At 44.7% G+C, this 25,406-nt stretch overlaps 1 protein-coding gene across 5 annotated transcripts in view; it reads left to right on the top strand.

Annotated features, from left to right (window-relative positions):
• The window catches only part of Tiam1 (T-cell lymphoma invasion and metastasis 1), a 373,652-nt gene that overhangs the window by 309,880 nt on the left and 38,366 nt on the right, over positions 1–25,406 (top strand). For all 5 annotated transcript variants that reach the window (XM_005375657.2, XM_013504090.1, XM_005375658.2 and 2 more), the window contains 3 exons: positions 4,967–5,053; positions 10,277–10,501; positions 22,124–22,227. In XM_005375657.2, the coding sequence (XP_005375714.1) occupies positions 4,967–5,053; positions 10,277–10,501; positions 22,124–22,227 (416 nt within the window). The remainder of the gene's footprint in view (positions 1–4,966; positions 5,054–10,276; positions 10,502–22,123; positions 22,228–25,406) is intronic.

The raw sequence follows: 25,406 nt of genomic DNA, 5'->3' as shown, positions 1-25,406 counted from the left end.
GTAATCCTTCCTGTATATTTTAAGACTAGTCTTCTTTTCTTAGCATTTCATTATATGGCTTAAATTGTAGCAGAGTTGGGACTGAGTAAAATAAGTGGGGAAAGCCATACCGTGCAGTATCAGTCAGGAGAGGCAAGGTTAGCTGAGGTAACAAGCAGTCACCAACACCATAACCTTAAAACAGTGAAATTTCTCTCACCTTCACCGTGCATCCTCTTTGGGTTGCCTGGGACTCCAGGTTGACCTCATAGCAGCACCCAGCCCTGGAGCAGCTGCCACCTGGGTCACTGCCCATTGCTTTGCAGAGGGAAAAGAGAGGAAGTGGTAAAGCACATGCTGGCTGATGCACAATCATTGGGCAAAGTGAGCCACATGGCCACACCTCGCTCCAGAGGAGCGGACAAATATGGTCCTGCTCTGTGACGGCAGAAGATCGTAATTCCTGGACCAGCACATATGCACACTTAATATTTCTCTGAAGCAATAAGCTTTTAGAGTTTGAGAATCTTTAAACCCTTTACTGAGTCGTGGGGTGATATATTCCTTCTGCACCTTCTTCTGCAGGCAGCCAGTCCTCACCTCAGTATACTCACTAGAGTATTTTGGTCTAATGAAGAGGATGTAATTTTGAAGCCCTGGCCACTTGCATTACACCTTCACGCTATTTACTGCTTGACCTTAAAACTCTTTGCATCTGAAAGGCTGGAGGATGTTTCTGATGACAGGGAAGCAGTGTGTATGAAAGGCTTATTATGTGGCAGAAGTGTGACCTTAGTGATTAGACCAGTAACTGGTGGCAGGGGTATAAGTGTCTGGGCCTCCAACATCACAAGCCCTGCGATGGTGGTGTGTTTTCTTTTTAGTGTACTTCATTTCTGTTGAGCAAGAGCGAACTAGCAAACGAGCAAGGGTCAAGAGAAGGCTGGATTTCAAGACTCGGCCTGTTACTCTAAGACTGAAAGATTCGGGGACTGAGAAATAGGAGCTGGACATGAAACCACTGCATAGTAGTAGCTCCCTGTTAAATGGTGAGGATCCATGATGGTCCATAGAGGTCTGAGACTGCAGGTCATACCAAGCCCTGTGAACTGGTTTTTCTTACACGTACATACCTGTGATACAGTTTAGTTTATACTTGAGGCACATCAAGAGATTGGCAATAAGTAATAATGAAATAGAACAACTGTAATATTATATTGTAATAAAACTTGACCAGAAGTAGCTGAAATCATGGAAAATGAAACTACAGGTAAGAGGAGACCCCTGTACTTCACATCCTGTTTTTGTACTTTTTATTAAAATGACCGCATTGCTCCCAGGACCCATTAACCTTCCCACATGGTGGGCATTGTAGAGCACCAGGCATCGATCTACACAGTATTGTAAATAGCGCTTCTCAAACTACCTGATGTAAAGAGGCAGGTGTTTTTTATTTTAATTTCCAATTGTTCATAGCTACGCTGCTTTTGTCGGATGCAAAGTCCATGGCTTGGAGGTTGGGGTGATGCTGGATTGCTGCAAGAGGCTCTCAGGGCTGTCGCGACCCTTACGTTACAGTCAGTGGCCCCAGTTCCCAAAGTTGGCTTTGAAGGACCCTGCTATGTGTGGCTGATAACCTCAATCAAACTACCCTTCCGCTCTAGGGTTCATGTTGGCACAAGCCGTTCCGATGACAGATGGATGGGGAAGGCTAATGAGCCCTCCCATCCTAAGAGACCTGGCTGCCTGGGACCTCAAAACCTCCTCCCCAGGAATCTAAGTTCAGCCCGTCTGCATCCACGATTCACACCTTTCTCAGCGTGGCTTCCCTTTACAGACTGAGTTCAATGTGTGTGAAAGCTACGCTTCCCCAGCATCGCTACGATACAAACTAAATGCTTCTTTCTAGTTTAGACCTTTAGGGAAGAAAACAGATCTAACAGTCCAACTGGCTGAGCAAATTTAGAGTTAACACTTAACTTCTCTCTCTTGCTTCTCACTCCACTTTATCCCCCGAGTGGCTTTTTGAGCTTCCAAAGGCTCCGTGATGTGTAGACAAATAGGCCACCTCAGATGACAGTATGCACCATGGCAGCAGCTGGGCTTTCCTTTTCCCTGGGTACCTCTTGTCTTTAATCCTGTGTCCTCCGCACGGTGTGGGTTTCTGCACTGTGCCGGGTTCCAGTTTTGGGTCCTCCTCCGTGAGGTGTCACGTTATGAATTTCCCTCGGCCCTGAGTTTCAATGGGAGGGGTCCTCTCGTTGCTCATACAGGGTTTGGTCTCCTTAGATCTACCACTTGGTCTTGATCACTTCCTTCCTTCTCAAGATCATTGTTCAAGTTACCCCTCATGCTGCCTTCCCGCGTTTTACAGCGGACAGCCCTCTGGTCTGTGGACACTTTGGGTTTATGTAGACTGAGCTTCCTCTGACCCCTGCTGGCAGTCACTGAACTGTAGAGTTGAACTGTGCTGAGTCCTTTGCTGAGAATTAGCACGTCGCTCTCCTATTCAAAAGGAAAGACAAATCTGACTTTGCTGACAAACGGTTAAGATCATCATGTGTTTCATTTACCTCAAAATAAACCAGCTGGGGGTGTTCAGTATTTTCCTTATCTCTGTTAATGGAGGGAATCGTTGTTGAGACCCCACCGCAGTGCATGTGCTGCACAGTGAGGTGTGAGGTTGGCCGTCTTTCCGGAACCCTAAGAGCAGCTCGTGTTGGCCTGCTCCCCTAAACAGGTGGCCTGTGGCATTCCACCCAGCACAGGCCGTCCACATCTGTACATTTTGGCTTCCTTGAGCGGTCTTCAAAAAGGAATTTATGCTCATTACCCTTTCTTCTGTCCTCTTTCCAGTCGAGGAGATGTCCCTGAGGTGGCAAGTCCAATCCACTGCTCAGCTCCATCCCCGGGGGCAGCTCCATCCCCTGCAGTCTTCAGGCCACATGGCTCCCCGACCCATTCTTGTTTTGAACTTTTTGATTATTAAAGATAGAGACCCAGCAGAGGAGGAATAGATTAAATGTATACCCGAGTCACCGCCATCTAAGAGGCGTGATCAAAATACACATTGAATGTTTAAATTTTAAAATTTATTACAGAAAATGACACCCTGCCACAAATCCCCCTCAGAATCCCCCCAAAACAGTGAGCCCCACATTCTTGCCACTTTCTGAAGCAGTTCTGGAAGTCCTTTCGTACATAACCTTACACGGTGTCATCAAAAATACAGTGAAAGGTCACTGCCCAGTGCCGTCCAGCAGAAAGTCAGGCTCATAAAAGCATTTTGGTGTGTCCTTCACCAGCTCTGGCACCATACAACTTCCGGCTCCACCCCAAAGCCACAATGACCTAAGGCAAATGTTTTGAACCCATTCATGACTGATATCACAACAAAAGACAGTTGTGAAAGAAGACTTCCAGAATTCCTTCAGAAAGTGGCAGGAGGAATGGGATAAATGCGCTTGAAGCAAGGGGATTCACATCGAGGGGAATAAATGGTAATGTGTCTTACTGTAATACATTTTTTAAAAGTTTTAGATATTCACTACACTTTTTGATCACACTGCATAGTTTGGCCTAAGGTGACATGCAGCAGGCCCCCAGTATATTTCCATCTCTTCCATTATCCAGTACTTAGTAAGCTGGCCCCCAGCACCCCATTAGGGTACTCATTTTTAAAAAAAATGACTTCACAATTTTATAGCATTACGGAACTTCAGAAAGGAAATGCCTATTTTTGGTGAATCCTATTCATTCTTTCCTGTGACATAGCCCTTCCCTTTGTGTCTATTGTAATAGATAAAAGGGGAAAAAAAGTTTCCTGAGATACAAATAAACACACCTTTGTGGAGGCTGATGTCTCTGAAATGGTTCATGTATAAACATATTTTTGTGGGGCTTCTTGAAATTTAATGTAAAGGTTGTAAATTTCTATACAAATGAAATGCAAAATAGGAGAACAAAATGAAGAGTTTGGAGCGCCATCAGGGCAGCCTTGTGCTGTTCTCCATGTGAGGGAGTCCCAGGGTCTAAGGCAGTGGGCAGTGCGTTGGCCAGAAGTTTGCACCTTGAGGGGGCTGGGGTGTGAAGGTCTCCCTTGCCTCCAGCATGGAGACAAACACCTCTAATATGGGATCATTTTCTTGTAGAACTGAAGTGATGGCAGCTCTTTACAATCGTGCTTGTTCCCTTGTAGAAATATCTACCATGAACTTTTTCCTTCAGGGAAGTAGATATTGGTACAGACAATCAATTAGCTAATTAGGAAAGAATTTTCCGTGAGGCTGTCTAGAAATAGGTGACCATGTCTTGTAATCGTAGGGTTGGGAGCACCCAGGATACCCTGAACTGATCGCTCCGTCTCCCTTTCTGAAGAGGCAGCAAAGCCCAAGACTGATTAGCTGATAATCTTGGGATCGTTACTAGCATAGAAGTCAGCTAAGCAGTTTCAACAGGAAATGGGATTTGTAAAGTGAGTCACTACTTGTCCCTGTTTGCACAATTATATTGCAGTAAAGCACTGGATGGATGAGCATACGTCCTATAACAGGACAATTTGTATGTGCCCTGGGATACAGATTTGTTGAGGAAAGTGTAAAGGACCTTGTGTTTTGTGCTAATGTTTCTATTATGTACGTGGGGGAGAGTGGAAAAGGCAAAACGATGACATTTACATTTCTTCCTGACAACGACAGGAAGCAAGGTGATGCAAAATAATTTCCTCCCACTTGTGTTGATAGGAGCAGTGCAAAGACTGATGTAGCTGGTGAGGTTTGTTTTTGTGAATAACGACTTCTTTTAGAGTGATCTAAAAATACATTTTTCTGCTTTGTAAAACAGTACAAACAAAGGGGTAAAAAACCCCTACTCTTTCCAAAGTATAACCCAAAACATTCAACATGCCTAGTTCCCAGCAGGTACTTCCTGTCGTTTGTGAAACATTCAGAAGGTGTGAGCCCTGCTGGTCTGTCTTTGTGTTTCCCAGGGTTTTCACTTTCTTCTGTGGAAGAAGATGGTGTTCGAAGGCTCTATGTGAACAGTGTGAAGGAAACTGGATTAGCTTCCAAGAAAGGTAAGTCTAGAAATGTCTCTGTGTCTTTTAACTTCTCTCTGGGTTTCTCCACTGGAGGATGAGGAAGATATGTCCAGAGGGTTCACACAAAGAATATTTGAGCATTGTCTCATTGAAAATTCACTCAAGGAATATGGATTGTACTCCATTAGTAGGTGTGCAAGAAAGGTTGTGCTCTTAATTTTAAACTCGATCCTGAGCCCATTTCCATGGGGCTGGTGGAAGTTTCATTGGAGTCACAAGTGGCTGTTTTTCACCCTCCAGGCGATGGAGGGCTGGAGGGTCTCTCTGGAGCAGAGCTGGCAGGAAGATCTCTCTGCTTTGGTCCCTGCTGGTCAAAGCTGTTGCTTGAACCTGCAAAGCTGCTTTGAAGCAGATGTTCTATTGCTTCTATTCCTGCAGAGTCTTTGCAGAAATGAGAACCAAGCTGGAGCTTCAAGACCCAGCCTTCTTGGCCCACGCTGAAGACTTCTTCTGTGTGTCCTGCCTGCTTCCTTTTGGCTCTCAAAGGGCTCAGAATGCACTGGGGCTAGTCTTGAACCCCGGCTCTCCATCCTCTTTCTACCATTGGAGAATCTTTACATCCTAGGTGACAGGTGTTCCTCCGATTTCCATGACTTCTGCATCTGTGGATTCCACCAACTGCAGAAAATCTTTGGCCTTTTTTTTTTGGTCATTAGACCCTAACCATTATAGTGTAACAACTGTTTACATAGCGTTAGGTATCATAGGCAATGTGGAGCTGATTGAAAGTATACGGAAGGATGTGTGTAGACAATATGGAAATACCATACCACTTTGTACAAGGGACTTAAGCATCTTCAGATTTTTGTTTCTGAGGGACTCCTAGAATCAGTGCCCCTGACGGATGCTCAGGGAAGACCAGGTTTGCTCACTGCGTTAGCTTCCTATGGTTACCATAACAAATCGCCACAAATTTAGAGGCTTAAGACCACCGAAACCTCGCCTCTTGCGAGTGAGGAAGCTAGAAGTTAAATCAGGGTGTTGGCTGGAGCAGATCCTTCTGGAACCACTCAGGGAAGTGCCTGTCACATGCTTCCTCCTGCCTCTGGTGGCAACCAGCCATCCTTGGCATTCTTTGGCTTGTAGATCTCATCATCCCATCTTCACCTCTGTAGTCCATCCGTAGCCTCGCCCACATGTCCTGCTGTATCTTTACAGCACCTTCTAAAAGCAGCGTGCTGTTTAGCACTCACTCTAAATCGTTAGGAGTTCACTGTAACTTAATTATAGCTGTAATGTTGTAATTAATTATATTATAATTATAGTAATTATACTGGGTTTATTATCTCTACAGTATATATCTGAACATTTTGTCAAAGAAGGTCACATCCTGATGCCCTGAGTAGCCAGGAATTTTAGGGGGCACTAATCCATCCGCCATGGTTACCATGAACAAATCGGGTGGTGAGGGCGGGCTTGAGCCCACCTTCATTTCTTTCTTCTTGCCTTGAAATGTTTTTATTGAGGCAGTGGCAGGGTGACACGTGGAGTATCACAGTCAGCACATCTGGGTGTCCCGGCAGAGAGTGGCGCATGGGCCGCCAGGGAATGAAGGAGCGCCTGTCTTGCCGCCCCTTCCACATTCGGATGCAGCGTGGCTCCGGGTGGTGGTTTCTTAAAAGTCCCTGTGCAGGCCACCGTGCCCTGTGTTCCCGAATTGCAGAAGCACAGTAAACAGCCCCACTGCACACGGAAACGGCGAAGGTGTGGAAAGGGGAGAAGACACAGCCTCGCTGTTCTGCTGATGTCCAAGGAGGAGGACTTGCCTTCTTTGTGCTTCAGTGCTTTCAAGCCTGGAGGCTGAGATTGGCGCAGACACTGAGCTGTGTATCAGCTCAGAGCAGAGATGACGGCGTTTATTCCTCTTCGAACCCAAAGGCTGATCTTTATCTCTTTCTGCACGACGAGTGCCCGTCGCCGTGCCACGGGGGCGGGAACGCGCAGTGCTGGTTTCAGTCACATCCTGTTTTAGTTCTCTCAATCCGAGAACTCTGCTGTTTGATGAAAACAGGCGTCTGCTGCAGCCCCCTCCCCCAAGGCGCTGACTTCTTGCCAACTGACAAAAGCGACGGGCCACGAGCACTACCCCGGCGCTCTGCACAGGGAAGGCTGTGTCAAGAAAGAGATTTGGAGCATTACCTGTTAGATCTGGTCTTTAGTTATAAAGACTGTCCCCTAATGCAGGGCTCCCTGCACCGTAACGCTCTTTGTGCATTATTTCTGGCTGTGAACTGCCCCCTTCTCTCTGTTTCTGCTTTTCTAGTTGAGCCTGATTCTTCTTTGCAGCCAGACCCGGATGCTGCACTGCTCAGGCTATTACCGCTGGGTCTTGTCTTATCCAGATTCACCACTTCCAGGTCTGTTAACTGTTCATTAGAGTGTAGAACACAAGTCTAGATGTTGCCCTTCGGACACAGCCCAGGGCAGTAGCCCTGTTAGAATGACCAGAATGTGGGGCAGCCAGAGAGAGGCCAGTGGCATGCGGCCTAATTGGGACTGAATATTCTGTTAGCATTCACTTAGCCTTTTCTTTTTATCTTCATTTTTGTCCGTCACACGGGGCTCTCGGATACCACACACTAGAGTTAAGCCCCAAATTACCGTTCCTATCCAGTCCCCATCATTGGCCCTCCTGTTGGCTGTACACAATGAAATGACCTTTGTACCTAGCTGGGTTATTTCACACGTTACCCGCTTTCACTCCGGCCATGTTTGTTTTGGCCCAGCATGCTAACTCTCAGAGTCATCTGAGAGACGTTGCTTCTTACTTTTTTTTTTTTTTTCCCATAGTGATCATACAGGACAGAACTTGGTCAAAACAGCCACATGTTATATTACTGTACACAGCATGAACATTTCACAGCTTGTTCCATGGTCAGGTATTATTTCCTTGATCAGCTGAGGATTTATTTCTGAGCAGGTTACAATTTTCTATTAGAAAGAAGAGTTTTCCTCTTTCTTCTGCTAAATATCGAGAGCTACTGTCTATTGGATATCTTCACTGTGCCATGACTATGATCTGAGTTCTATATGGGATTAGTTCACTTCCTTGCAAGTCAGTTGTGCATGTTCGTTTCTTAGGTATGAGGAATCTGAGGCTGGGGGAGATTCAGTAACAGTCACAAAGCCATTACGTAGTGACAGAAAGACCCTAGTGAGGCCTTGTCTAGTGAAGACATTCTAGTGTCTAGTGTCTAGTAATTCTAGTGATTTATTGTCTCAACTGCCCACTTCATGGGCAGCCTCCTGGTACTTACTCGTACTGAGAACACCTAGCCAGGGCACACCGGGACTGTTTGTGAAAGTACAATAAACCAGATGGCTTAAAACAATAGAACTTTATTTTCTCACAGTTCTGGAGAAGGCAGAATTTTAAATCAAGGCATCCACAGGCTGTGTACCCTTCATGGGCTCTCTTGGAGAACACTTTCCATCGTGGCCAGTTTCAGTGGCTCCAGGGTGTCCTTGACTTGTGGCCGCCTCACATCAATCTCCGTGTCCCTCTCTATGTGGCTTCTCTTCTTCTTGCTGAGTCTCTTCTGTGTGTCATTATAAGCACATTTCTCCATGGAGCCCGTCAGATAATCCAGCATGGTCTTTTCTCAAATTCCTTCACTTAGTTACAACTGTAGAGATCCTTCTTCTAATCAGGTCATGATTATAGGTCCTGACATGTGGGTTTATCGTTTAACCTACTGCACGTTCCTACTCTGGCAGTTATGTGAGCCAGGAACTTCTTTTTGCAGAACCTCATATCAATCTTTATTGTTTAAGTCTTTTTATCCTTATGTTTTGTGGTATCTAATTGCTCTAGATACTTAGCTGGCTTCCCGAAAAGAACAAAAGAACACCCCAAACCCTGCTTTTCGCATATGGAGATTTCCTATTTTTGATTCAGAGATTGTGATCCCCAGATCTTTTACCTAAAAATGGAAACGGTCAGCTTCGCGCCGAGACACAATTTCCCTTCCCATCCGCACTGTTTCTTGGCTCCTGGAGGGTCGATTTTAAGTATTTCGGAAATGAGTGAGGATGGCCAGGGGTGTGCCTCGGTGAAACTGAGAAGTGAGACTCTGCAGAATCATTTCTGTTCAGAACTGGGGGTGGGATTGCGGCGCCCGAGGATCTGAGTGTCTTCTCGTTCCTGCAGTCTTTCATTGCCTTTGCCTTTCACTCACTTCTTTCTTCTGATTCCCCACATGCACCAATATTGGGGATTGAACCCAGGGCCTTTGCACTGAGCCACATCCACAGCCCCGTTTTATTTTTATTTTGACACAGGGTCTCACTCCACCAATAAGTTGTCCAGGCTGGGCTGGAACGTGGGATTACAGGCGGGTGCCACTGCGCCTGGCTTTGCTTTTGTACGTCAGTGTATCAGTAAGAAATTAGACTCCTTTTCCCCTCTTTGCTGAGAAGATACTCTGTTTTCCTTCATGTTCTTCCCTGACCACTCCCTTTCTCACACTTCTGGAATGTTCCTTGGATACCAGTTTGAATTTCTCCAGTGTCAGTCACGACTTCCTGTTCCTCCAGATCGGGCTGGTTCTTGGCTGTTCCTTTGATTCCAAAGTCTGGCCCCCCTCCCAGTATAGTTTGTGAAAGTATCAGAAGCCCTTTTGGGACCTAACAGGAGATAGTCAGCCCAAGATCTTGATGTAGTTTACAGAAAAGGCAGGGAGGGGAATCTTGCATTTCTGTAAACTGTTGGCTCGAGATGCGTTTGGGATGAGACAGCCTTACTTGGGTGGTTGTATCCAGAGGATGTATATTACATTTTGGTTTCATAGAAATGATCAGCAGACTTTTGCTTGCTGGACACCTGTGTGCAGCGTTACACGAGCGTGTGTAAAACATACAATTGCAGACTGTAGCATCATAGGAAAATAGCTGGAATTAGCACTTGGGAAGGACGTACAGATTGAAGCGGGGAGTTTGTTTAGGTGATGTACTGAAGTCAGGATGGGCATCTAGAACCTTCTGAAGCCAAGGCCCGTGTGATCAGCTGATCACTTTTGAGCGCTGCGGCACGTTTGCAGCCGCACCTGTGCTGAAGTGTTTCTTGACCCTCCATGAGCCAAGAAACTCCTCCCCTAGCAGGAGTGCTTGCTGTCTGCCCCTTTCTGGCAGAACTTCTAAGCTGTTGTGTTCTGATTTGTGTGTGTGTGACATTAAAAACTTTCCATCTTGCGTTGGCAGGCCTGAAGGCGGGAGATGAGATTCTTGAGATCAATAATCGCACCGCCGGGACGCTAAACTCATCTATGCTCAAAGATTTCCTCTCCCAGCCCTCCCTGGGCCTCCTGGTGAGGACCTGCCCCGAGCTGGAGGGAGGAGTGGAGCTGCTGGAGAGCCCACCCCACCGAGTGGACGGCCCTGCGGACCTGGGCGAGAGCCCGCTCGCCTTCCTCACCAGCAATCCAGGTACGGTGCATCCCCAGCGAGGCCAAGGCTGGAAGCGTGCCTCACAGGTGGCTGTCCGCGGACTTCCTCTGTCGGGCGGGCGGCGTGATGTATGTGCGCCAGACGGGCTGATTGCTGACCCCGTGCTTCCTGTTGAAATCGCAGTGGGGCACCGAAGCAATTTTTGCCGTGGAATAACTTGCTTCATTACAAATTTCCCTGTCACCCATCCAAAGCTTTATAGTGCTTCTGCCCTTTTGAATTTCGGAGAAAGGTGATGGCTAGAGGCCACAGTCCCTTGGCTGTGGGGACAAAGATAAGGTGCTGGGAATCCTAAGATGCTGAGAGCCTGGGTCCTACCTTGGCCTTGCCTGTCGCCATCCCCAAGACCACTCAGCCCTGCTTTTCCTGCTGTGCATGAGAAGCAGGTGAGTTGGGATGCCTGGGGTGGAAATGTGTGTAGAGTTCTTTGGCCTGATGGATTTGGGCTCTTTCACCCTAAAGTCTGAACATCCGCTGGTCCGCGGGACCTCCTGCCCCAGCCCATCGGCTGCTCTTCCTTTCTCTCTTGCTCACTCTAGCAACATTGTGCGCATTCTGATAGAAGCAGCTTGAATGCTTCCGGCCCTTGGGCATCTTCCCTGGACCCCACAGAGTTCGTTTCCTCCCCTGAGCCTGCAAACACATCTTTCCTGTGGGCTCAAGCTGTGTTAGACTATTTTTTCTCGCTTGTGTCTCCTGAGACTGGGTTTACCCCCTTCACCTTTGTCTCCTGATTCTTTGCACATAGTTTGCTATTCAGCTGGCCTTGTCCTTTTCAGCAAGAGAACGAGCAAGGGAAGCCATGCAGAATGTAGATGGCTCTTGCTTATTTCTTTATGATCTGGTTCTTCGGCTTGGATCCATTTAAGTTGGATTTTGGAGTTACTTTCTTTTCAAGTCTTAGGTTTTTTAAAAAAATGGCTTTTTCAGTTTCAGGAGACATCTCCATTGTAGGCGCTTGGGTATTTTTCCACACCACTATTGCTGTTCAAATTACCTTCTGCAGTTAGGCTGGCTAAGAAAGAAGCCCTGTGACCTCTCCAGAAGAATTTGACAAGTTGAAATTTCAGGAAATTGACTGTATTTATTATTACTTATGCCGCTGTGGGACTCACACTCCAATCAAGTTTTTTAAAAAGTTGTTCCAGTAAGTTGTAAATGAAAGGCACGTAGACCACGGAGGCTGTTTTTTTATGTTGCCACCAGGTGGCAGGCTGGATCCCGTAAAGCTCAGTCCATGGACATCTGTTTCTGTAACCTGACTTTGAGATACACTGTTATGGTAGTTTATATTATTGAAAGGATTTTCAAGTAAGCTTGGGATACGTGCCACAAACCACAGTGTGTCTCAACCGTCTTTGGAATTTTTTTTTTTTAATGTGTGTGCCCATCCCCACCGCAGATGGAAAGCTGGAATTAGGAAACTACAATCCACAAACCAAAGCCAGCACCTGGCTTGTTAGTGTAAATAAAGTTTTATTGGGACTCAGCCACACCCATTCCTTCACTTCTTGTCTCTGACTGCATTTTCATTGCAGTGGCAGAGTAACTATGACAGGGACAAAGTTTGCTGTCCCCTGATGTAAACTGGGGCTGAAATTCCTTGTGTTTCTTTAAAGAGGGTACTCGTCAATACTCTGGCTTACTTCTTTAAAAATTCTGTAATATGTCCACGTTTCTGTATTCTTTAATGAAAAGTTGCCTTGTATATATGCATCCGTTTAGGAAATCCCTGAGCATATTCTGTATATACAGTGGCAGTCCCGTCTTTTATGTGATGAGGTTTAAGCTCACCTGGCCTTTACATCCTACATTTTTAGATTTATTCATTCCTTTGTTTTTTCCTCCCAGTGACGTGGTGATAACGTGACCCTCAGACTGTCTGGCCGGGCCTCTGCCTGTCTGCCTCCTGGTTGTTTCCGCTTCCTAGTCCCTGTTCCACAGTGAAAGATAAAAGGGGAAGCAAGCAAACAGGATCAAATAACCTCTAAGGTTGCTCCACAATCAGACAGGAAGTAAAGTCGTATCTACAGACAGCTGCAGTTAAAATAAAACACAACTGAAAAAATGTGTAGGATGCGCTGGTGGGACTACAATCTGTGCCTAAATTTAGCAATAGCTACAAATAAACATCTTGAATGGCAGGTTTGAGATGTGGTGTGGGGACCATCGAAAAGTGTTCACACTTCACAAAGCCCCTTGACTAGGGGCTTTGCGGTGAGTGTCCTGGGCCCTGAGGTTCACATCAGCCTGGCCGGTGCCCTTCTGCTGAGGGTTGGCCCTGCATACGCAGCTCAAGTTCAGGTGTGCAGAGTAGCGATCCCCCTTGAGGACCCCAGGGGAGACATGATTCATGTTGTCTCTAGACCACGAGTTGTTTCTTGACCCCTTTCTCATGCAGAGATTTGTTTCTATATAGAAGCATCGCAACTGGGGGTCTAAAAGCAGGCTGTTGTATCAGGTTCCTTGGGATTTGTGTTCATTTGATGTTAGCTTCATGACTTTGAACAGATCTTGTGATTCTCTCTGCCTTATTGTTCTTTTCCTCTATAAAATAGAGTAACACACTGGTACCTCACTAAATTGTGAGTATATGAGTTACCAAAGTGTTCAGAATAATACCTGCGAGGTGCTTTGTTTGCAGGGCCAGTCTTTATGGGGGTCATGGAGATTTTTCAGTAACCAAAAGTTCTTCTCCTTTTTTAGTCTTTCTACCTTCTCCACCTCCATCTGCAGCCGTTGAACTGTCTGACAGTTGAGTTTGGGAGCTGTACCTTGCTTAGATTTTCCTTTTCCAGGTAGAAGAGAAGGGATTCTGTAGCCTGGAATACTGAGGTCCCAGAGCCTCTTTTCCAGAGCTCATGAATCACTTGCCTGGGGTGGGCATTGGGTGCACATTCGCTATGGTGGTGATTTCACATTCATCGGGTGATTCGAGGGCATGGTTGGAATTGGGCATTATCATCTTGGGTCACCAGCCTTCCCTGGCTATGGACCCTATGTTTTTCCGATAGGGTGATCATTGGACTATTACGGTGACTTTCAAACCTATTGTTTGTTAGTAACATTTCGGGCCCTGCTTCCCTAAAATTTTTGTAATGAAAATCTGTTAGGTGGCCACCAAGTGCGTTCTCCACCTACTTTGACAGAAGGAGGAAGCCTGGTGCATGGGTTTCCTTGCCGGCATAGGAAGCCAGGGCCTGGGCAAGGACAGTCTATCCTACGTGGTCTCGCTCAGGCTTGGTTTCTTGTCGTTGGCCATTTGCCCTTGATTAGTTCCGGCTGAAGTCTCACTGGAGCTACTTTCATCTGTTTAGTTTCTTAATCCCTTGTTTACATGCATATTGCTAGGATGTGCAGGACCAAAAAAAAAGTTCTTTCAGTGCCTGTTCTTGAGGGGGAAGTTGGAGAAGGAAGTTACAGGCTGAGGTCTGTGTGAAGTTCCCAAAATGCCCCTCTCATATTCTTGTGTGATTTATTTTGACTGCTGATCTTGTCACTAATCTCATCGCTGGCACTTTTGGCATTTGGGCCAGATCTTTCTTTGGTGTGGGAAGCTGTCCTGTAAGCCACTAGGAGACAGTAGGGCCCAGGCCTGAGCTGTGCCCAACCAAAATAATTTCAGACATCCAGCAGTGACACGGGTGGCAAAATCTCCCCTAACTTAAGAACGCTGTCTGGGTTTACTAAGAGGTACATCTGGATCACCCCGTTGGGGAAATAGTTCTGTGACCCTCAACATAGGAAAGCAAATATAGACCCGAAAGGATGTTTACAAAGTTTTACAAAGCATTTAGCGAGAGAATTCCAGACAAATCCCCTTTCCTGGCATCCCAACCGCCCTTCTTAACAAGGGACTGAAGGAGAAAAAGTACATGCTTACTCTGACTGTTGGCTTTTTCACCCAAGGGAATGTAATTATTGAGCACTAAGGGGTAGAACATAAAATTCACAACTGAAATGAAGCTATTTCCTTCAGTAATTACATGTAAACCCAACTTTTATGCAAGTTATACGAATCATAGTTCAAGCGGCATCCGTGGAATCTTTCTGAGGTTTCCAGTGTCTGTCTGTCTCCCTCGTGCTGGGTTCTGGCTTTAGAGCTGACATTCACTTTCGGGGTGGATGAGACTCTGTTGTGCTTTCCCTTGAATTCCACTTGACCATTTGGGACAAAACAGGTGCCCTGGTTTATCTCAGCAAGTCCCTTACATTATTACGCTAAAAGCATCGGGGATCTAGGCTGCTTCTTACTTGAAAAATGGTTATTCTTGCACTTGAGCTAAAGAAAGCAGTGTGGTTGCGGCTCACAGCAGGATCACAGCACATTAGAGACAATTAGGCCGGCCTTGGACTTTCGGAGTTAGACTCTTTGATGAGCCTGGGGCACATCTGTCTGTGCTGAGTGGAAGCTTGTGGGCTGCAGTGAGTACAGATGTCCCTCCTGCAGGAAGTAGATTAGGCAGCGTTTGTTTAACAGGAAAGGCTCTCTGATTGCCATGAAAATCCGAGACACCTTGCTTCAGAGTGAGGAACTGCTACCGCCAGGCGTGGGCAGCTGCTAGCTTAGCCCTAGCAGCGCGTGCTTCTGGGCAGTACCCGTAAAATAAAAACTTCTGTTTTGGTCTGCTGTTCCATAGAGATTGGGGCTGGATTCTGAAAACCAGACACAATCAGGCAGCAGGGAGGGGTAGCAAAGACAGAGAGGAACTGTACAGATTTCTCTCCCTGCAAACAAATATGGCCCAGTGTTTCAGATTTCCTGAAGTCTCACAGTTACCAGGCAGCACATGGTCCCCTCTTTGTTTGTCAATAAAATTCAAAGCCATGTGTGCCTTGGGAACTGCATGCTACGCTTTTTTATCACTTAGCACATGGCCTACTATCTGCCTGCCCTACTGTGGAGGGGTGGGAGGGGCCCAGATGCCAGGCTTGACTTCCAGTGCAGTTTGATTGATGACATCTGTCAAATCCTGTGTCTAGAAAATAGTGTTGTTTTGGAGACCAAGAGCCCCAGTTTTCTTAATTTTAAAGCTCATTAATGTATTTGATGTTCACGAGCTAACAGGATCAGGAAGCCCAAATCTACAGTTTGTATGGAGTTTGAAATTTCTATAGGAAACAAAGACATTGAGATTTTCGGAAATTTGACTGGGGAGAAGTTATTTGTCCACTTAAGTTTACATTGTCATGTTATCTCTTAGTTTTCATAATGCATATACATATTTAGCTCTCCCCAATTTATATATAATAGATTTGCTCTATGATGGTTTTCATTTTTTTAAAGCTTTGTTAGAGGGGTGGCAATTTATTTGTACCTTATGTATTATGAGTGCTTATGCAGAATTCTTATAATCATGTAACAGTGATATAACCGAAGAGCAAAAATAAGATAGTATTGTAATAATTGAATGGCAGCTGAGCCTCTCCATTGGCAGCCTGACCTTTTCTTGCCCCACCCCAATCATTTTCCCCATAGAGATTTACACTCAGGTGTTTATGATCAAGGCTTCTGCAAATGTGTGAAGTGGAGACTCTTCCTAACACACACTGCTCATTTATCTATCTCATCAGGTGAGATATATTTTTTTCATCCTTCTTTAAAAAGCCCTATATGCTCTTCAATGAAGCCAGAGTGAATCTGTCTAATCCAAGCTGATAGGCAAACGTCAGTGTAAACTTACATTGATGAGTTTGTTCTGCCCTGAATCTCACTGTTTTCTTCATGCTACCTATGTGTGAGGTATACTAGCTGCAAAGGTTTTTTCAACCACCAAAAAAACTTTTATGATATGGAAGTCATTTAAAAGGCAAATAAGCGATGTCACCTGTTCACAAAAATGGATGTTACCTGTAGCAGCTTTTGAGATGGCCAATAGGGCCTGTCCTCAGGAGCTATCAGGCCTGCTCTTGGGTCCTCCTCCTCTGGGTACTGCTAGCCTCCTGTTTATCCTGCGTCTCTGCAGGTCAGACCCTGCTCCTTGTCCTGTGGGCGCTTCCTCTGTACCAGACCCTGTGCTTAGTGTGGCGTGCAGAGATGGGTAGGTCCCCTGCGCTGAATAATTCATTGGCCCCCTTTGAGACTTACTTTTGGCTTTTTCCTGTTTGATTATTAACAGTGCTGTCTGTTAGCACACTGTTTCTGGCTAAGTAAGTGGGGTAAGATGGGGAAAAAGATCATTCCTTCAGTGCCCATTGGCAGAGGAAAATCTCTGGCAGTAAAGGGGAAGCTGGAATAAACTGTGTTTCGGTGGAGTTTCCAAAAATACCCAACAGTAATACACTGAGACTTTTCAGAGAAGGTCTTAAGGTATGGGAGGGAGCATATGTCTTCTACCAGTTGAATTCCCCATTCCCGCCATCCTGGTGTTTTTCTTCAAGTGTGCCACTGTCAATTTCTCCCTCTCCAGCTTTCTTCCGTTACTAGATTCCTGCTAATCATTTAACAGTTATCAGCCGCTGGGGCCACAAACCTCTCCAAGGCAGCTGTTTTGCTGACCTCCTTCTCTGTGGCCCAGCAGTCTGGGCTGGGTTCAGCAGGTTGGTTGTTCTACTGACCCCACCTGGACCTTAGACATGGCTGTGTCACAAATGCCTCTACCATAGCTGGATTCATATTGACTTTGCTCACATGCTGGGTGATTGGTCAGCTCCTGTCCTTGCAGCTGGTCATCCTGGATAAGAACAGCAACTGCAAAGGTCCCTGAGGCCCTGGCTCAGAACTCATTGTCACTAACATTGCATGCCTGTGGACAAAGCAAGCTGCGAGCCCCAGCCTGAATTCACAAGGCTGGGAATAGGCACAGGAATCTGTGCTCAGAGGAATAGGCTGGATCACCTGTATCATCTTTCTAAACTGTGACACACTGCACTGTCCTTTCTTATTCTCTCCCACTCCCATTTTATTAGCTTTTATCTTTAGTTAAGAATGGACAGGGTGACATAATAGGCAAAATGCAAAATATACACTTTAGAATCTCATACACTTATCTGATTTATATTTTAGACATTAATATTTTGCTAGTTATATGTATTAAAGATAACTTTTCTCAGTGTAAAACTTGCCTTTTTGCATTTGTGGTACTTTTTGATAAGCAAAATTTTTTGATTTTAGTAAAACATTATTTTCAATCTTGCATGGTTTGTACTTTGTATTTTTTATTTTTTGGTGGTTCTGAGGATTGAATCTAGGACCTTTACACTAAGCATCCCCAGACCCCTAGTCCATTTTTATTTTGAGACAGGGTCTTGCTGAGTCACTAAGTTGCTCAGGCTAGGCTTGAACTTGGAGTTGTCCTGCCTCAGCCATCCAGAGTACAAGGATTACAAGCGTGTACCACCATATCCAGCTTGGTTTGTACTTCTGCCTACTTTAAGAAGGTTTTGTCTCTGAAGTAGTACACGTTGTCTTCTATGTTCTCATTGTTTTCAGTTTATTGTTAATTGACACATAGTACATATTTATGAGGTACAATGTGATATGATACTTGTATACATGGTATGATAGTTCAATCAGAGTAGTTAGCAAATCTGTCACCTCAGACATTTAACATTTTCTCTCCTAGGGATTTTAAAATACACAATACAATATTGTTAACTGTGTTTACCCAATATGTTTTCTTCTGAAAAGAGTTACAGCTTAGGTTATAATCTGGCTCATGCCTAATAGGTAGTGAATTTTTGAATGGCGTATGTTAGGGGCCTAATGTTGTTTCTTTCTGTGTGAGTATTCCAGGATGCTGGCAGTTGATCAGAGTTCCTTTCCCCATTAATCTGCTGTGTGTCACACTCTCATATATGGGTGCAGCTGTCTCTGCTCCCTTAATCTGTTCTGCACTGCTGTATTGTATTGTAATTTTGTAATATGTTTTGATATCTCAGAGGGAGAGTATCCCACTCTTATTTTTCTTCTTTAAAACTATCTTTGGTATTATTAGTCTTTTATCTTTTTGTGAAAACCTATGCTGTCAGTGTAATCTTCATGAAAAGGTTAATAGGCATTTAGCTAATAGGTATTATTAGTTGCCCCAAGATTGTGCCTTAATTATGTGGTCTCTTTGTAAAAATTGCTAAACATTGAAGGAAATGTGTATTCACAATCCTTGGTAGTAGAGTTTGAAATTCATTTGTGGATCAAGCTTAAGAATTATTGATATTTACATATTCTATATCCTGACTAAATCTATTATGTCTTATGTTTATAGAGCTTTGTTTGTGTTTGGCTGGTGCACTTTCCCCAGCCCTTTAGTCTACTGTGTCTTTATGTTTAGTGCTTTTCTTGTGTGTAGTATGCAGCTGGAGTTCATTTTACATTGTTTTTCTAATCTCAACATGAAATGTGTTAGGCTTAGTCTGTTTACATCTGTTTAGAAGATCCATACATTTTTTTTTTCTTTCTGTGTTCTCATTTAGCTCTTACTCTTTTTTGCTTCCACTTCCTGCCATCTTGATTGCATTTCTACTTTCAGCCTATACAATCTATTTCTATTCTTTAGTGGTTGCTCTTAAAATTAAAACATGATTTCTAATACAAACCAAAGTTAATCTTTCTACTTCCCTCTTGAAACATAAAATTAGCATGAAGTGCCTTAAATATGATCACCCCTACCATTGCTTTATTTATATCTTATATATTTTTTTTCACTATTTTTTTGGTACCGGGAATTGAACTCAGGGCCTCGCTCTTGCCAGGGAGCACTGCGCCACGGGGCTACATCCCTAGCCTGTCAGCTGTTTATTGTTTCGGCCTGTACACCAGATATTTATCTAAATTCTATATTTTAAAATTTTTATTTTTTGCAAAATGCATCTATTAGAGAATTTTTTAATGAGGTTCTGTTTGTGGTAAACATTTTTTGTTTCTTAAAAGTCCGATTGTAATCTCCTTCTTAAATAGTGCTTTATTTATTTGGGGGACTGGTGCTAGGTATGGAACCTAGGGTCTCTTGTATGCTAGGCAAGCAATCTACCACTAATGCCCAGCCCCCTTGGTTAGCGTTTTAGCTGGAAATCCAGTTGGAATTCTATGTGGATAGTTTCAACATTTGAAGGTCCGTACAGATAGATCTTCCAGTCTTCTCTTTTTAATTCTACTTAATATTCTTATCCTTTGAGCATTTAAGTTTCAGTGGCTGCAGCTCTTGTTTCTAGAAATTCTCTCAATTAACCTAGTCTTTTTGTGAAAATATATCTCGGAAAATTTTTTTTAAAATTTTAATAATTTCAACCTAGCCATGTGGTTACTGCAGCACTGTCCCTGGGGGGCTCTTTGCTGTGTTCACCATGGTCAGTGTCTCTCTCTGGCTCACAGTGACTTGTTCCTTCTGTGTTTTTAGCTTTGGGTTCTAGGTTCCTGTCTGCCCAAGCTTTATCTCTGGGCATTTTATGAAGCCCTCGTTAAGAGTGAACCCTTCCAGAACAGATTGGTTTTTGCTCCTGTCACACGCTTTTGAGATAGAAATCCAGAAGGACTGCAAGGCGATTTCTCAACTTGGGGCTTCCTGGATGCATGCATGGTGGGACCACACCCCAAGCACACTGAGGCCAGGCCTGTGACCATAACCTTGGGGAAGAAGCTCATCTGACTCCCTTTGTACCCCGTCCCAGCATGTAGGCAGAATGAGCAAGCTTCTTTTTCCAGCGCTTTTGCCACTAATTGCTTCTTTCTGTCTGTCTTTACACCATTTCAGAAAAGAGGGCGCAGGCCCTGTGTTCGTCAGCTTTCTGTCACAGTAACGAATACTGGTGATAGATGGTCGACTTAGAAAGGGGAAAGGGTTGTTTTGGCTCACAATTTTCAGGTTTCTATCCCTGACCCATTGGCCCACTTGTTTGGGAGCCTGTGGCAAGGCAGCTTGGAAACCGTCACCCAGGCCAAGAAGCAAAAGAAAGGGTGAGGAAGTGGCTGGGTCAGTGTGAGCCAGATGGTCCCAGGACTTCTCACCAGGGTACTTCCTTATTAAACGCTTCTCAGTCTCCAGTGGCACCTCTCTGGGAGCCCAGGCCTTTCGTATGTAGGGGAGAGACATTTAAGATCTGAACTCCGGCACCCTTCAGGGAACCTTGTGAGTATGGGCAGTTCACTTCCACCTCCCCAGACTGTACTGACCTGGGGCCTCTGTTTTGTTTTATGGCTTTGAAGTTAAAAGTCAAAGCTTGAGTTTTGTGGGCCCCGAGCTGAGGATGCTGTCATTGTGAACTGTTTGGGTGCATTTGTGATTGTCACAGTGATTGGAGAGCTCCAGGACCCAGGGATACTAGTGCCAAGTGTGTAGTACTGTCCAGAAAGCACCAACAAGCCAGCATCCCTTTCAGAAATGCCCGCACACCGGGGCATACATTTGGGGCTACCAGGTGTGGGCACTGGCCGAGTGGATTGAACCCAGGGACTTTGTACTAAGCCACATCTGCGGCCCTTTTATTATTTTTTATTTTTTACTTTGAGACAGGTTCTCACTAAATTGCCCAGGCTAAGCTTGAACTTGTAGTCTTCCCGCCTCAGCCTTCTAGAATGCTGGGATTACAGGCGTGTACCAAACCATACCCAGTTACTCAATTATTTTTTAATTAATGAACTAATTTGTAGATTTACTGATTATAAATCAATTAATTAAATCTGTTTACGACATATAAACTATATATCCTTATAAATTTTGTTATGAATTATTTTTTGTAAGCTTGGGCTGTGGTTTTACTCACTTTTTTGACACTGGGACACAATGCCCAACACCCACAACATGAGGAGCGGTTTATTTTGGCTCACGTGTTCCATGGTTGGCTGGCCCTAAGAGAGGAAGGGCGTGGTAGAAGGGTCTGGTGGTGGCAAGCTGCTTTGTTCATGGAGGGTGGGAAGCAGAGAAGAAAGAGAGGAGCCCAGGAGCAGGATATCTCTTCCCAGCTCACATCCGCAGAGATTTACCTTCATCCAGGCTCCACCTCCTAACGGATAGCTAGAACCTCATAATCCGATCACCTTCCAAAACCCCACCACTGAACACATGTGGTTCTTGGGGGACATCTAAGTTATAACAGGCAGCTTAGGAAAACATCATAAATGGCGTGGCTTACACAGCAATCATTTGTTTCTCTCAGTTTTGGAGGCTGGAATTTCCACTGTGGGCGCTGGCCCATTCAGTTCCCTGGTGCGGGTTCTTTGCTTGGCTTGCAAATAGCTGGCTTCTCTCTCTGTGTGTTGATAAGGACAGAGACTCTACCGTCTTCCTCTTTTTATAAGGGCGTTAACCCCATCACGGGAATCCCACCCTTCATGATGAAATGTGAACTTTGTCATCTCCCCAAAGTCCCATCCCCAGATACCAGATCACACTGGCATGAGGGGCCAGGGCCACAAAATAAATCAAGGAGGGCACAGGTAATTCAGTCGGTGCAATTATTATTATGTAAAAACGCAGTGTGAAGTCAGAACAGGAGTAGTAACAGTACAAGCTTCCATCTCTGGAGCCACGATCATGGCTTGTACTTGCAGGATCTAGCAACCATGCACAGGTCATGAGGTCAGCTCCACGTCCCCATCCCACAGGAGTGGCTCTTAGCAGTCACTCCGCACACTGACCCACATTTCCTTCTGATTCCGTGTGACAGGACACAGCCTCTGCAGTGAGCAGAGCAGTAGTGCCGAGACCGCTCCAGACGAGACCGACGGGCCAGACTTGGAATCCTCTGATGAGACAGATCACAGCAGCAAGGTGAGAGATTTTCATTTGCACATCTCACGTCTGGAACTGGCAGAGAGCCACAGCTGCCACGCCACCTCTGCAGCCGGATGTGCTCCACGGCCTCTCCACGGACAAAGTGTTTTTACCTTGGGGAGGATGCTGAATAGCAGGGTATGAGGCCCAAATTACAGCCTTGATGACAAACCCATATGAAAAAGTAGAGGGCAGAAATCTGCTCGTAATGAAATGAAGGCCCCTTTCAGATTTCTGACACTGCCGGGCTTCTTGTTAAGGCCATAATCTCGTCCTCTTTCCCTTCTCTGTCTCTGTTGGTGTGGGATGAAATGGCATCCCACAGCGTGCGTGGGTGAGTCAGCCTTTGCTGCTCCTGTGGGTGTCTACAGTGAGCTGCTTTTCAGTGAGCTCTGCTCAGCTCCTCTGGAAGGTGCCCATTTTTTACATGAAAGGGAAAGAAACCTGAAAAAAATTAATCCAAATAGGTGGTTCTTTAGCTGAGTACTGTGAGAAAAAGGTTTGTTCCTAATAGTTTGGTTCAAGACACTGATACTATTATGTGTACTTCGTCACGCTTCTGTTCTGCTTCATGAAGAACTTCTTTGTATCACAGTCTTCGAAACACAGCACAGTTTGTTTTTTGTTTTTTGTTTTTTATTGGTTTTTCTCTGGTTCCGGGAATCGAACTCATGACCTTGCGCTTGCCAGGCAGGCGCTTTTGCCGCTGAGCTAAATCCCCAGCCCCCACAGCACAGTTTGAAAACTCTGGTACTAGATACAGAGTGCGTCTCCCCAGAAAAGCCACTGTGTGTGATTGTTTCCATACTTACCAAATTTTGGCACATTGATGTTGATCCTTCTACCTGTTCCTCATTCTTTGGCTTACCTCTTACCAGCCACTTAGCCTGAGCAATCCCATAACGCAGACTGTGACTCTGATTTCTCATCTGTGAAATCAGGGCAATCCTTGCATTTGCCAGGTGATTGAATTATTAAATGTGTCAGTGTAACTAGGAGCGTACATTGATAATGAAAATACCTTATCCACATATGAATTGTGTTACAAACCTTCTTTTCTACATGTTTTCTGTTGTGTCTCCCTCTGACTTTACAGATTTTTATAAAACCTCTTTGTTTGACTATCTTCAGTATCTCTTTTACGCGTATTTGTTTCTTACCCATGTTGTTACCACTATAGGATCATCAGTTTTTTTGGTATCTTTTAAGTTGAGCACAACATAAAATTAAGTCTTTGAATGTGATGTTAATATTTATGGATTGAAAGGCATCATGTTACTTGGTAATTAGTTAAAATGCCCATCAGTAGACACGTATACCCCAAAACCCCAAGAAACAACAACAACAACAAAAACAAAACAAATCCAAAGCAAAACAAAAATGCCTAAGTTGCTTTTTATTTACGTGGTGTTATGGTTTGTGTCTGGATGTCCCCCTCCAAGCCACAGACAGTCATGGGGCGGGCTTCTAGAGTTTGTGATTGATTCATGGTCCAATGCTGGAATTATAGATGAGAGTGCTACACCTGCCCTGGGGCAGGTAGTTTACATACAAGTGTAAGGGAGGGAAGGAGGCTGCTTGCCACTGCTCCTCCCTTTTGCTCTTGTTGCTTTTGCTGTCTTCCGCTGCTGCCCTGAACAGTTGCTCTCTGCCATGTTCCACTCTGCCTTGGAGCCAGCCAAGTATGGACTGAAACCTCCACAAACTGTGAGCTAAATAAACCTTTCCTTCTTTAATATTGGGCATCAGGTATTTTGTTTCAGCAATGAGAGAAAAGTAACCGAGACACATGGCCTTTGTGATACTTTTACACACTTTGGAGAGGAAAAGGCAAGGCAGGGTGGAGGGGGTCAGAAGCTGGCAAGAGAAAGAGATATTTCTGTTCTGATGAAAGATATTTTGAAGGGTGCTTCTTAAGTTATTTTTTTAAGTTGAGCACTATAAATTCCTTTTATAGGAAGTAAAAGTGCCCTTTTCTTTCTTCTTTTTCTTTTGGCATTGTTGGCCATTGAACCCAGAACCTCCCATAACTAGGCAAGTGCTACTTCTGAGCTATATCCCCTGCCCTTGAAATGCTATTTTCAACTTCTAACAGGATTTAAGAAAACAATTATTTTTTCCTGAATCTGCAACGTTTATTCCAGAGTGCTTTCTAACTTGGATCATTTTCACATTACATCACTGTTCTTATCCCCTTGTGGTTTTGAAAGAGATTGTTACCATTTTAAGTACAATGCGTGGTGAGACCCAAGTGGGTCCTCTGTACTAGAAGGTTCCAGCAGATTCCAGGAAAGAAGAGGCCCTGAGGCCTTGCTGACTGACCCCGTGGGCCTCTCTGACCTTGTGGCGCTCTCTTGAGAGAGCAAGGGACTTGCTTCGAACAGAGAGGGTCAAATGTCCGGGCAGGTGATGTTCCTGTTCCCTACAGAAAGTTCACAGTGGGCTTTCTGAAAAAGAGAATTTCCTTACAGTCAGTGACAACAGGTCTGCATGGTGATCTGAATAGTTTAAAGATCCTGCAGCGGCTTGCATTCATATACCCTCTTGCTACACTGAACTCAGGGAACACTGTGTAACACTGTGGTTCAGGTATCACCTGCCTCATTGGAAATATTCTGTCTCGCAACCCATGTTAGCTAACCAAAATGGCTTTTGATGAATTTCATTTCTCAGTCAGGATGTATGAAACCAAAAACTTGAAATCATACTACCAGATCTTGGTGACAGGGCCCTACTGTGCATTATTAACAATAAAGGAGAAAAAAAGCTAATTTATTGTTTTGTTAATAGGTGCTGTTCCATATTAACTCACTTCAAGCCTGCAACACTCCAGAAAGAGGTGCTCTTATTTTCCCTGTTTTACAGAGAAGAATTCTAGAGCAGAGAGGTCAGGAAACTTGTTAAAACTCGTGCAGCTCTTTGGATGCAAATCCAGTTTAGCTCCAGACCTGGATAGTTTTACCTTCTGGTCAGATTGTTAAGGTTTGGTGTTAAATACCAGGCTTCGTAAAAGAAGGAATTAATTTATTAGCGGTGTTGGAGGCCTGTTAGATACACAGCCAGGAACCACTATAATATCTTCCTGTGTCTTTCTAGATGTCTTTTTTTAATGATTTAATCATTTAATGATTTAAGAGAAAGTAAATATTTTAACTCTTTTGATTAACATTTTTTGC

This window comes from Chinchilla lanigera, unplaced genomic scaffold, assembly GCF_000276665.1.
Source record: "Chinchilla lanigera isolate Chin_1 unplaced genomic scaffold, ChiLan1.0 scaffold00006, whole genome shotgun sequence".
In the NCBI taxonomy this organism is placed as follows: domain Eukaryota; kingdom Metazoa; phylum Chordata; class Mammalia; order Rodentia; family Chinchillidae; genus Chinchilla; species Chinchilla lanigera.
Note: the sequence above shows the minus strand (reverse complement) of the source record. Positions and strands in the feature narration are given on the sequence as shown.